Source organism: Haliotis asinina, chromosome 14 (assembly GCF_037392515.1).
Source record: "Haliotis asinina isolate JCU_RB_2024 chromosome 14, JCU_Hal_asi_v2, whole genome shotgun sequence".
In the NCBI taxonomy this organism is placed as follows: domain Eukaryota; kingdom Metazoa; phylum Mollusca; class Gastropoda; order Lepetellida; family Haliotidae; genus Haliotis; species Haliotis asinina.
Window position 1 is genome coordinate 3164323 of NC_090293.1, and position 13398 is coordinate 3177720.

The window sequence follows — 13398 nt, forward strand, 5'->3', positions numbered from 1 at the left end:
CTTACTCCAACATCTCCGGATTAAATACCTTGTTTTTCCCCATCAGGTGCTACGTCCTTACTCCAACATCTCCAGATTAAATACCTTGTTTTTCCCCATCAGGTGCTACGTCCTTACTCCAACATCTCCAACCTTCGCATCTGGGACTACTACCTGGCAGAGGACCTTGCACACGGCCCAACTTTTGACATGGAGGTCGTAACCAAGGAGATCCGGCAGAATGAGGACCAGGAGGCAGAGGCCATGGGCATCTCTCGGAGGAAGATCCTCAACGCCTGCTATGACAGTATCATGCTGCAAGAACCCAACTACTTCCATGGACAGTTCCAGGTGAGCATGTCTGACTTCGTATCATGTTCAGTGCTGCGTCGGCTAGTTATAGGTTTATCAAGTGGTCAGACCTGGAGATTTACCTAAACCATTTTTGTTCTCTGTAGCTGGCTGCTGTTGTATATCCGAGTACAAGCAATGTTGAGCATAGAATTCTTTTAATCATTGCACTCATTACCGAAAGCCTTGCATAATTTTCTAATAAATCAGGCATGTCATTTATCAATTTGAGTTCATACAGACTTGAAGGCCTTGAGCAGCCCATTCTTGGAAAGGTCATGCATAGATATCACCCTTTTATGCTTATCATTTCTCTAATCATGTGCAATGAAGAGATATACATAATTGTGAAGGGCTAAGATGTCACTACTGATTGCATGGCATGGTGTAAATACTTTCGGCCACTGGTTTCTTGTGTTAAGACTCCAGACTATTATTAGAAGCCACAGTGTTACATATGGCAAAAGTTCTGACTGTTGTTAATACACTAAGACACGACCCCGATGCTTTGCAGGAGATCCATCGGCTAGAGACTGACCTGGGTCACCTGCCCCAGAAGTGGAAGGTACAATGGGACAAGCTGGAGTCCCCACATCGTGACCATGTGCAGCGCCAGGTTTCTTTCAACACCCAGATGGTCCGGTCTCATGGCCGCTCCATACACAAGCGCTCCACCCTGGAGATACTGGTGCGGGGCAAGATGCTGGGTGAGGCCGCCAGGATGTTCACCCAACCCCATCACTTCGAGAAGACCACCTTCACCACCCCCATGTACTGTGACTACTGTACCCATGTGCTCTGGGGGTTGTCCAAGACAGGTGGGTGCTTGAGTTGTTTGACCATGTGCTCTGGGGTTGTGCAAGACAGGTGGGTGCTTGAGTTGTTTGACCATGTGCTCTGGTGGTTGTCCAAGACAGGTGGGTGCTTGAGTTGTTTGACCGTGTGCTCTTGGGGTTGTCCAAGACAGGTGGGTGCTTGAGTTGTTTGACCGTGTGTTGTAGGGGGTTGTCCAAGACAGGTGGGTGCTTGAATTGTTTGACCGTGTGCTTTGGGGATTGTCCAAGACAGGTGGGTGTTTGAATTGTTTGACCGTGTGTTGTGGGGGATTGTCCAAGACATGTGGGTGCTTGAGTTGTTTGACCGTGTGTTGTAGGTAGTTGTCCCAGACAGGTTGGTAGTGTCTAAGAGTGTTAGACTCACTCACTAAACTGTGTTCTGTTTTCAGGAATGCGCTGTGTGGACTGTGGCTACAACTGCCATGACAAGTGTCAGCCATCAGTCCCTAAGAACTGCACCAAGCTGAAGACGATGTCCGACGCCAGTGCCAGCAGCTCTAGTATATCACGGACAGGAGGCTCTGATGCCAGCTCTAGTTCTGTTGGTAAGTCATGATGGAACTGTACATCCATAGCAATATGCTGAATACATTCCATTCCTTGTTTCAAGCTGATGCTGCTTCCAAAGGCAACTGGAGTGTGACCCTACTGGTCAGATGAATACTAATTTTGTGCTCTCTGCAAGGTGCTTGTTTCTGTCCATGAATATATTAGAGGTTCTAGAACTGCACTAACAAAACTAATTAACAGGACAGTGTCTGAATGGGGGACATGATCAGACACTTAGAGTACTCCTCTGCATACCTCCATACCACCTCTCCATGCAGATTTATTCATCTAGTCATATATTTCTCACAATGGCATCTATATGGGACAAGCTCAATTCTTCATTGTGTGGCATCATATCCTGACAGTATAGAGTGTTGCATTTATATTATTGGCACAACAAATGTTTTGTTTTGGATGTTTCTGTATCGTACATAGTTGCTCTGTCCACAGCCACCACGCAAGCCTTCGAAAACTTCCCCTCCAGTCTGGGCGACTGCAGTCACAGCACCCACGAGGGATTTCTGTACAAACAGGGGGCGCTGCTGAAGGGGTGGAAACAGCGCTGGTTTGTACTGGATTCCATGAAACATCAGGTGAGGGAGGGAGTGGGAATGGCGTCTGTTGACCATGTTCAGTTCCACTGACTGAGTGGGTAGCGTTATGTGTGAATGTAGTTTGGATGTAGCACAGCAGTGGTTTGCTGTATTGAACAAATGTATTGGTTACAAAAATGAAACCATCGACTTTAACTTCCATCCTGTCTCTGGAAACTGTTGCTTGAAGAAGAATCTGAAGGCTTTTATATTTGGACCAATCTGTGGACTTATCTTTTGCTTTATACAGTGGAAACCTGATAAGTAAACTTTTAAGGGACTCATCAAATTGTTTACTTATCAGGTTTTTTACTTATCCAAACTTATCAATATCTTCAAATGACAGAGTAACGGACAAGATTTGTAAGTAATATAACATGTTTTATTGCACCAGTCTACTCACTGATACTCCCAAGCTACATATAACAATGAACAACTCATCAGGGCTGGCCTTCAGTTGTCAGTGTATTGTAAACTGCTCACGCCAGAGCAAGCTGTAAGTGGGATCTTTATTTACCTGGTGACTTGACACATGTCCCTCATGTCGGATTTAGGAGATAAACATCATGTGTTGGCCAATTTCCGGGTGTTATTGAGTATTTGAAGCACAGGAATGCATTTGGAACCGACGGCGTCAGCACGGGAATGCATTTGGAACCGACGGCGTGAGCCGTCGGTTTCAAATGAAATATTCCTGTGCTTCAAATACTCAATAACACCCGGAAATTGGCCAACACATGATGTTTATCAGCATTGTAAACACAAAAGTAAACCAAAGGGGTTTTAGTGTCTGCACTAATATGATTTGAATGACGTCACCACTGTTGATGACACAACAAAACAATTGTTTACGTGTCAGTACGCGGTGAATAGTCTTTCAGTTTCCGGGAATCTAATACCATTTAATCATGTTTTTCAACCAATCAGATTACAGAACACAGTAACTTTTGGTTTACAATATGTGGTGATCGCTAATTTAGTTGTCAGGTCTCGTTTGGTCAGTAATTTACTTCCAGGGACCATGTAAAAACGTTTACTTAAGCGGTGTTGTTTACTTATCCAGTTTTAGTTAACAGGACTCAAATAGTGATGATTAATGAAGAAGTTTGCCGGGACCAAAGAATAGTGTTTACTTATCCGATATGTTTAGTTAAGCAGTTTTTACTTAGGCGGTTTCCACTGTATTTAGGTGTCTTCTCTTCAGCATATTAGTAGTGTCTCTTGTGTTTAGTGGTTGCCCTAAGTTGCAGCTATACCTCAGATCTGACATAATTCTCTTGTGTTTAGTGGTTGCCCAAAGTTGCAGCTATACCTCAGATCTGACATAATTCTCTTGTGTTTAGTGGTTGCCCTAAGTTGCAGCTATACCTCAGATCTGACATAATTCTCTTGTGTTTAGTTGCGCTACTACGATGCTATACAGGACGGAAACTGTAAAGGCTTCATTGATCTGGCTGAAGTGGAGTCTGTGCAGCCCGTCAAGAACCACCCAGGTGCATCAAAGAAATCAGAAGAAAACTCAATATTTGAGGTAGGAGTTGCTCCATAAACAAGGATGAGAGGATCAGTGAACCTATGTTCCCTTAGTATGACTTCAGTACTCTTACTTTACACTTGGTTTCATTATATTTGTAATAATCAGTCATGGGAGTCACAGCCTCAGAAGTGAATGATCAAATGTTGTTTTGTTTGTTTGCTTGTTGCTTAATGCTGCATTCACCAGTCTCCAGCTGTATGGTGTCAGTACTTAAATATTTGTGTCTGGACAAGACAGTTAGGTGATCAACACCAGTAGCAATGTTCTACGCAAGTGGGATACGATGACATGTGTCAACAAAGTCAGCAATCCTTGACCACCCAATCCTGTTAGTTGCCTCTTACGACAAGCATGGGTTATGAAAGATTATAACCTGGATGTTCATTGGTCCAGTGCAGTTGGGATACAGTGACGTGTCAACCAGGTCAGAGAGTCTGACGATCTGATTCCGTTGCTCACCTCTTACAACAAGCATGGGTTGCTGAGGACCAGTTCTAACCAGAATCTTGACAGGTTTAATGGCTGATGAAGGGTGTAATGGAGAATGTATTCAGTTATGTATTGTCTTGCTCCTTAGGGAGTCCTGGTTTGAATTGATCCCCAACAGCCTAAGGTAATATAAGAGATCAGGGCCCACTTGCACAAAACGATCTTACCGTTACAATTGTTGTAAATCCTTAAGATCACCATCTTAGGCTTCGGCTACAATCACCATCCACTTGAACAAAGCAGTCAGATCCAGTTGTAAGGAGCTAAGATCATTGTAGTCTGTGCCAAAATGGTGTTCAAGTTAGTGTCAGTTTCACACAAATAATTAGCTTTATGTTTGGAGATTGCTTTTATATTGCATAAAAGTGTGTGATTCGCCTTGACACTTCAACAACACGTAGAATGGAACATCGATTTAATGTCAGAAATATCATTATTTGTGGTAGTGAACAACATCATTGAGTCAATATCATGAAGTACAATTCTCACCTGATTCAATGTCAGAAAAAGTATACCATTCCTTTTTGATAATCAAGGAAACAATAGTAATGAAACGCGACTAGCAATGGCCATGACCTTTTCAGTAACTCAAGGGCAGCTAATCTTAGTTTTTAACGCAAGATGGGAGTGGTTTCCCTTGGCATATATAAATGCTGTTGCCTTCAAATCTGCCATGCCTAAATACAATTTATGTTATGTTGTGACATCGCAGAACATATCATATTCATGTCAATGATTTTTGTCACAGTTTATCATTGCTGAGGCAGTTGAAATTTGTGTGACAAGGATTTTCACAATAAGAAAACATGTCCAACATAATTTCAACAAAATTGGGCTACATTTAGGTGTTCGATCATAAAGAAATTTTGTATATATTTAATTTTCATAATGATGTATTTTTCTGTATTTCAACAGTATCACAAAAATGGGTTGGTATTTCTGTGGTTGCAATATGACATTCTTGGTTGATAAATCAAGACAGCTGGGATATAGAAAACTATTAGTTATCTTCCATGAAATTGTTCCCTTAAAGATTTGTGGATTTTGCTTGTGTTTGTTTTTGGGTTTTTGGGGGGTTTTTTCATGCAAGGTGCGATTGAGGGGGTGGGGAGGTGTTGTATTGCATGCAGTAACCAGTTCCAAGTTTTATTTGCGCAGCATGCTATGCGCACTTGAAGACAACTGTAGACAAGAGACAAGTTTAAGAAATTTCTACCTCCAACGTTGAAGAGTTCAATCTTAGTTAAGATCGGGATCTTAAGTCCAAACTGTCTAAGATCATCTTTGTGCAAGTGCATTAGGGCAATTGTATGGTGATTGTCAAGTTGATTGTAGGGGCATAAGATTGATTGTAACTAAAATTGCTCTGTGCAAGCAGGCCCTGGTGGTCAATCATGGTGATTCTATGTTATACTGATGATGTTTTTTCAGGGATTCAAAAATCCTAGTGCCCAATGCCCAGGACAAGTCAGTTTTCATTTCGGGCAATCAAATAATGGTTCTTACTTGTCCATATGTGGTATGCTGCTAGATACTTTCCACTTGTGGTTTCAAACTGCAAATAAACTTGCATTTCATTTCATACCTGCTCAAAATGTAGCCATTACATCTAGCAATGATAATAATGTAGAGTTATCTTTCTTTGCAGTTTATCACTTTTCAATAAATTATCCAGAACATTAAATCAAACACCATGTTGATTTATTCTTTTGTAATTACCTCATCATGATTATGTCATGAAGTCTGGGCAAGTGGAAAATTAGTCAGGACAAGTTACTTTCATAATGTGGCAAATGGCTTTTGAAAAATAATTTGAATCATCATTCTTCATTTTATCAGCCACCAAAATGTCTGGCCCAGACTAGATTATTTATTGGCTGATATCTTCTAAATGGCATGTTGACGAGTGCAGTGTTTAACAGCCAACACCAAATATGTGAATGTGATGATATTTTTGTTGATGTTGCAGATCCGCACTGTTCGAAGACAGTACAACTTCATGGCTGCCAACCCCGTAATGGCGCAGGAGTGGATAGATAAACTTCAGAGTTGTATACAGTAGCAAACATTAGCAAGCCAGACTTTTAAGTGCTATGTTTCCATGACAACAGTGTGGCTGGATAGATACTGGACCAGTTTATACTGGCAAGAGTGGTACACTTTTGAAGGGAACAGACTGAAGCCAGCTTAAACTAGATTGGACCAGATTGTACAGGAGTTTGTATTTGAGGAAGCATGACCAAGTTTTGTGAGTGTACGTGAGTGTGGGTGATAGTCAAGACTTTGCAGATCTCAATCAGCACTGAATCCCTCACAGGGTCAAACTTGGCCTCATCGTACAATCTTCCCCAAAGAAAACTTGACTCTCTGAGACGCAGCTTACATGGAGTCAAGCTATATTTTTCGCCATAGTCATGTGTATGGAAGACTAGCCCAGTTGTGCACAACTAAACCAGAATGGGAAACATTCTGTAATACTCAAATTTGGGAGTATTTGCAATACCAGCGTTACAATGTGCGCACATTTAAGCCTGTAAACCACAAGCAGCTGTTCACATGACACAGTGCCCTGGGAAATGCATGAACATGATCTCTGCTACACTGTCAGATAATTATAAAATGGGAGTCGCTAGCCTCTTGCTCCAGGTCGTCATTGTAGGTTGGTCCAATAGTCATTACATCCCAGCATTAGATTTAGAGATACACAGAACAGATTGTAGATGCCCCGTGGATAGCAGGTGTCCTGGAGCTTTCAGGGTACAGGATGCAGACAGGAACCTCCTGGTGATGTAGTTATGTATCCCCCTGGCCTCATCTGAATCAGCATCATTGTCATCTTCACAGGAGAACAGTAGTCTTGTTGTACCAGAAAACTGGTTTCTTCATCTACACAGAAATACAGTAACCTTGTCATAGCAGAAAACTAGTTTCTTCATCGTCACAATAATACAGTAGTCTTGTCATGACAGAAAACTAATTTCTTCATCATCACTGTAACTGGTAACCCTGTTATAAAAGAAACTAGAGTCTCCATCATCACAGGAATATGATAGTCTGTATAGTGATTGGACTGTAACAGTCTTCATCATCACAAATATATCATTTGTCTTTAACGTCCATCAAAAACACTTATTGTTATGACAGGAATACTGTTGTCTTTCTCGCAGATGTTAATCATATTTGTCCCTATCACAAGCATAGTATTATCATCAAATCAATAGAAAGTAATTCTCTGATTGTATTGCTACACCATGTGATACCCGTCATGGTGGATGGACTGCTGGGCTGTTGCTGAGAAAGAGAGTAAAATCCCCCTCACTCACTATGCCTGAATAGTGATTACAGACAATACTGTTCCCATAGTGCATTGTCTTGCATCAGCTGGCCACTGGTAACTGTTCTTTAAAGAGGATCAGTGTTTGGGTATTCAGGGAAGTTCAATAGCTCCCATCTTAACAGGGTACATTTATTAACCCAAATAGTCAAAACTTATATGGGTAGTCTGTTAGCACTTAAAATACCTCTTGCCTGAGACAAACTGTCAAGTAGACTGGTACTCATGTGTCCTCATCCAGTGATGCCTTGTACTCCTGGGACCTCCAGTGCTAAAGAGTCGTCATATCATTAACTCCTGAAACCGACACCATGTACCAGTGCAACAGACTTTTGAGGCAGAGGCTCACCAGGATGAGGATATCCTTGATTAGGGCAATTGCTGGCACTGCTTGCTCCTGGTATGACAGCAGTTGTGTAACTGCTAGAATATTATTATGCTTTTACTAATAATGATTAGTTTTAAATAAGTTTTTTCACTTTCACTTCGGAGGGCAAGCATGCATTTACAGGAGCTAGTGCCCATTTGATCTGCTTTATAACTTCATCAGGGTTGTCATTGATGATGATTTCAGTCACTGGACCAGTGAGACGTATGTGCAGAACTGAACCATGTTCTGCACAAACATGCATGAGACTTGTCAAGAGGTTGAGTTTATCTGCATTTATAGAAGAAACACGAGAGCAGTTGTTGTGTTGTGTTGTGTGTGCTGTGAGCGGGTGTGAATGACAGGGCTTATTTATACATGTGACAATGTGACAACTGACGCTGTACATGCTTTGGATTTCTGTGCATTTGTATTCGTCATTGTTGTGTTTCCGTATCAGAAACACAAGTTTTAGTATTTGTATAAAAGTGTATGTGGTATGTATATTGAGTACTGGTAGTCATTTGTACAGATGTATTCTAGAGATGTTGACTCGTGGGATCAGTGCGTCGTACTTCATCTTTGTTTGACTTAGTGCTTGTATCCATACTAGGTTGCTCCATCATAGACAATCTGCTGCTGTGTGTCAGCAGTGTTGCCATGGACAACAAGCAACCTGTCCTTTATATCTTTGTGTGGCATTAAGGCGAAATGTAATGTATTTATTTGACACCTTAATATTTGTTATAAAGCTGAAAGTGCATCAGATATGAATGAGATAAGTATTTGGGTAAGGGCAAGTTCACATAAAAAAATAGAATTATACCTACAGTAAACATATAGCAAGTTTCAAGCAACACCAAAATGATGTTCTTATACCTGCAGTATGTTATTTACAATTGTCAATTTATTGTCATTCCTGAAGACTAGAACTGGTGAAAGTTAGTTTTTCCAGTCTGTTTGTAATGAATTGTCAGTTTCACCAGGGTTTGACAGTTTTATATGAATGTCACTTTGTTTAAACTGGGTTTGACCTGATATTAAATGTGAATTTGACTGTAGTTACTGATGCATGCATTAAATGTATATAATCAATCCTGTATGATATAATACAGATTTGTTATTCAACAGTAAGTGTATAAACACCAGCCTTGCCACACAAGGTAACTATGAGGACTGTGTATGATATATGTATGTATATAGACTTGGTTCTGTCAACCACTGTCACTATCAGTGCAATATGGATGCTCAACAATGGTTTTCTTGGCTCTATGCATAATGCATCACTAGACTCAAAACCATTGGAGCAGGCTATGTATTTATTTGCTCATATAGTTTTTGGTACAACATCCTTGCATAGTTTCTTCTTTATATTTTTATAGGCATGTTTTTCAGTATTACATGTGCCACAGTTTGTGAACTGCGTTGTTGGCGTGAAGACACAGACTTTTGCCACAAAGCCTTATAAGCTATCGGGAATACTGCTGAGTTGTCTCCCTTTGGACATGCTCGGCTTGAATTTGTGTAACTCAATGGATAAATGACAAAAGAATACGACTGAAGTATTTTTGTAATGACTGATATATGTCACTGCAGGGAATTAGCCAGATTTGTGTGTGTTTTATGGTTTATTTCACCCTCACCCAAAACAGTAAATGTATTTAATGTTTCAAACACCTTTCTGCTTCCCCACAAAATGTTTCCTTTTGTTAGGCCATACACAATGTAACTGCCATTTCTCTGAGATAGTATTCACACTATCAGTTCATGCCACACCACAACAATCCTTGTGTCTATTCATAAAAGCATAATGTGAATTTGGTACCAACTTAATAATGGCTCATTCGATCTCCAGTTATCAGTGATGGATTCCAGTCCTGATATCATAAGCATATACACCCTCATTCAACTCACTCACCCATCTGATCTCACACTGTTGACCAGCTCCATCTAACACTGTCTTCACGGTGTTATGATTCATACACAGCACATCAAGCCATACAGACTTCCATGGACATCAAGGGAGATAAGTTGTCAAGTGTGAATCTGCTGAATCATTCATTTCTGTGACTGAATATTGCCATACATTGATGTTTACAAGTTACTTTTGTGACAGTTCTTGTGGTTGATGTACAGTGTGTGCTATAATTGACGGACTGAGTGAATCTAAGTCAACCTAACAGTAAATTCCTCTACTCGTCTGCCCTATGACATGTATCACACACGTGTAATAACCATTATGTCCAAATCTGATGTCAGGTTACCATTATTTAATACATTTTTAAATTTGAAATCAAGATTTTAATATAATTATTTTATTATTGCTTTTTCTTAATTCACAGTCAATATTTAAAGGGTTCCTGAAGATTATCTTACAAGAACCCAATGAATGTCTCAGGCTTTGTGGCAAAACTGTCGTCTTTCATTTGTTGAATTTTGTCCTAGATGAATAAATACTTGTTTTTGTGGGAAATTTTAAGATGGATTAGATAATTTGTACATTTAGGTTGCTTTTATCTACAACGTTGATGTTATTTTATCATGTACCATCATTAGTTTCTCTCAGCAGTTGTTGCATGAACAGTAGTCTGTCAGTTTTATCTGCCTGTTTGCAATGCTGTTCCAGATACTATTTTCTTTCCAAGTATCTTGTTTATGCATGTAGGCTCCTGAGTTTCAAGGCGTTTTCGTAGCATGCTTCATGCATTGATAGAGACAGGGATATCTGTGCACATGATCACAGATATGTTAGAGTTAGGAAGTTACAGCTTGTATTAGGTACCTGAATCATTGTTTGTAACAAGGCATATACTACTAGAGTACCCTTAGGATGCATGGCAGAGGGAACGGGAGAATTAAAACTACAATTAATAGATTGACAGGGATCATGGCACAGAACAATCTTAAAAATGTCCACTAATGTGTACTCAGGAGTGCTGTCAGTAGTCTACAGGTTAAAGTATTTGCTTGTCATACCTAACCAGTAGGTTTGACTCCCACTATGAACTTGTAGCCTATTCTGATGTGTTACTCCATCAGTTCACCAAAAAGCATATTACATTACTTGCTTTGGGAAGTCTGTTTGTAGGGTTATGATGGAGCGATTAAGATGCCATTGTTAGTTTTGAAGAAGAAAGTAACTATTATAGATATTCAGTTGAACTATTTGTGCTTATTCCACAGATTCTTGTTTATGGTTGAGTTAGGACATGCCTGGTCTCTGTCACAGCCAATGTTTGAATTCCACATTAAGTTGTAAAGATCTGGTGTAGATTCGTCACTTTGATCTTAAGCCATATTGATCAAGAATTGTTGAATTTCATCATGATTCAGTGGTATTGTTTTCCATGACAACTCATTAAACTGGGACATTTTTTTGTGAGAGTAACAACAAAGAACACTGGTTTCAGGTGAACCAGATCATCATCTAGAGTTTTTCACACCCTCCAGGTTCACACCCTCTGTGCCATAACCCACAACCCACCCTTCTCCTTTGTTTATATGGCAAGCATGTGTCAACTTTAATCTGCCAATCATTCACTCTTCTGCATAAAGTTTGAGAATCTATTGTTCATTTAATGAACTTGTTGCCTGCTTTATGAGGCCCCGAGAGGCTTTGGTGAAATAGGGTTCCCACTCAGTAGGCCTCAATAGTAAACATCCCTGCTTCACTTCCCCAAACTGACAAAGGTAGCATAATGTTAAGCGGAATAAAATTTATCCTTTTCCTTACCCTGCCCGCAATATTAAAACCCCTTCCTTTTGGAGTCCTTCATCAGTCTAATATTCTGTATTCTTGACCATGAAGATCATAACATCAAACCTTTTCTCATCTCTAAACCATGAAGATCACAACATGAACCCTTTCTCATCTCTACACCATGAAAATCACAGCATTAATCCTTTTCTCATCTCTAAACAATGAAGATCACCATCTAACCTTTTCTCATCAGTAATCTATGATGATCAACATACCAAACCATTTCTCATTGTTAGGTCATGAAAATCATCACATAAACCCACATCACAACTGCAGAGGATGGTTCTTGCTATGTTGTGAAATGTCCCGTTAGAATCGGAAACCAGGAAATAAGTGTTACTGATGTTATTTATGCTCCTTATGAAGAAACCCTAACATGTAGACCTCTCCCCCATGATGAAACCCTCACCTGTGTACTTTTACAGTCTGGAGGAAACCCTCACATGCGTACCTTTACAGTCTGGAGGAAACCCTCACATGCGTACCTTTACAGTCTGGAAGAAACCCTCACCTGTGTACTTTTACAGTCTGGAGGAAACCCTCACATGCGTACCTTTACAGTCTGGAGGAAACCCTCACCTGTGTACTTTTACAGTCTGGAAGAAACCCTGATATTATGTGTTTCCACATTCTGTTTGACTGAGAGGGCCACTGTCCTGAATAGCACAGTTTAACTAAGAAGGGTCCTGTCTAAATTAGGAAGGCTTTACTTTAGATATTGTGTTAAATCTGTTCTTGAATATCCATGAAGTTAAACCTTGAACTGTGTTCCCATTTGTGAAGTTTGTTTTAACGTCGCCACCATCATCCAACTCCAGATCTGTTCATGTTCATTAAGTTTACATCAAATTCATACAGCTCATTAAAACCTCATCTACATAAGTTATCATTCAACACATCCCAGATCAGCCTTGTTATTCAACCTGTTATCCTCATATAGTGAGTCATCCAGCTGTTACTGGAGTACAGACACTTTACCATAGAACTCCTGATCATACAGATTGTTACCAATTATCTGTTACCCCAGTTGCTCTGAATTGTATACCAGTGTTATCATCCTAGGTGTGTAATTGTTATTACTGACTTATGTAACTGTTATCCTAGGTTACTACAGTGTTATCATCCAAATTATGTGACATGTCATAGTTCTAGGTTGATAACAGTGTTTTCCTCATAGCTGTGTGACATTTTAAGGTCCTGGATGTGTGACAGTGTTATCATAAGTGACATATGACTGTTATCCCTCTGTCTGTGGTCCATCATATATGTTCTGTGAGTCCTATGTGTAGTACAACAGTCATTGTACAGGTAGTAGATATTTTACTGGTTTTAACATTTTAATATTGACAGTGTTCAGTGGATTTCATACTGGCAGTACTCGCCTGCCATGTCTTCATCATATTTTTTTTTCTTTTGCAAGCCAGGAAAGTGGAATAAAATATTAAATAAAATAAAACGACTGGTTGATTTTATTAATTCTCCACCAAGTCAGAATTGCATCATCCTTGGACAAATGTGGAATGAGTTTATGGGTTTAGTTTTATTACAGCTGTATTGCGGGGGTCTGTAAATAATCCGAGTCTGGACCGTACAATCCAGTGAT

General features: G+C 40.0%; 1 protein-coding gene across 8 annotated transcripts in view; it reads left to right on the forward strand.

Moving 5' to 3' along the window:
• The window catches only part of LOC137262247 (myotubularin-related protein 13-like), a 125279-nt gene extending 112028 nt beyond the window's left edge, over positions 1 to 13251 (forward strand). For 7 of the 8 annotated variants that reach the window (XM_067800051.1, XM_067800048.1, XM_067800049.1 and 4 more), the window contains 6 exons: positions 103 to 330; positions 845 to 1148; positions 1556 to 1711; positions 2151 to 2308; positions 3708 to 3839; positions 6304 to 13251. In XM_067800051.1, the coding sequence (XP_067656152.1) occupies positions 103 to 330; positions 845 to 1148; positions 1556 to 1711; positions 2151 to 2308; positions 3708 to 3839; positions 6304 to 6396 (1071 nt within the window). In that variant the 3' untranslated portion in view covers positions 6397 to 13251. The remainder of the gene's footprint in view (positions 1 to 102; positions 331 to 844; positions 1149 to 1555; positions 1712 to 2150; positions 2309 to 3707; positions 3840 to 6303) is intronic. The other variant, XM_067800050.1, reaches the window with a different exon arrangement.
• Positions 13252 to 13398: the final 147 nt, after the last annotated feature.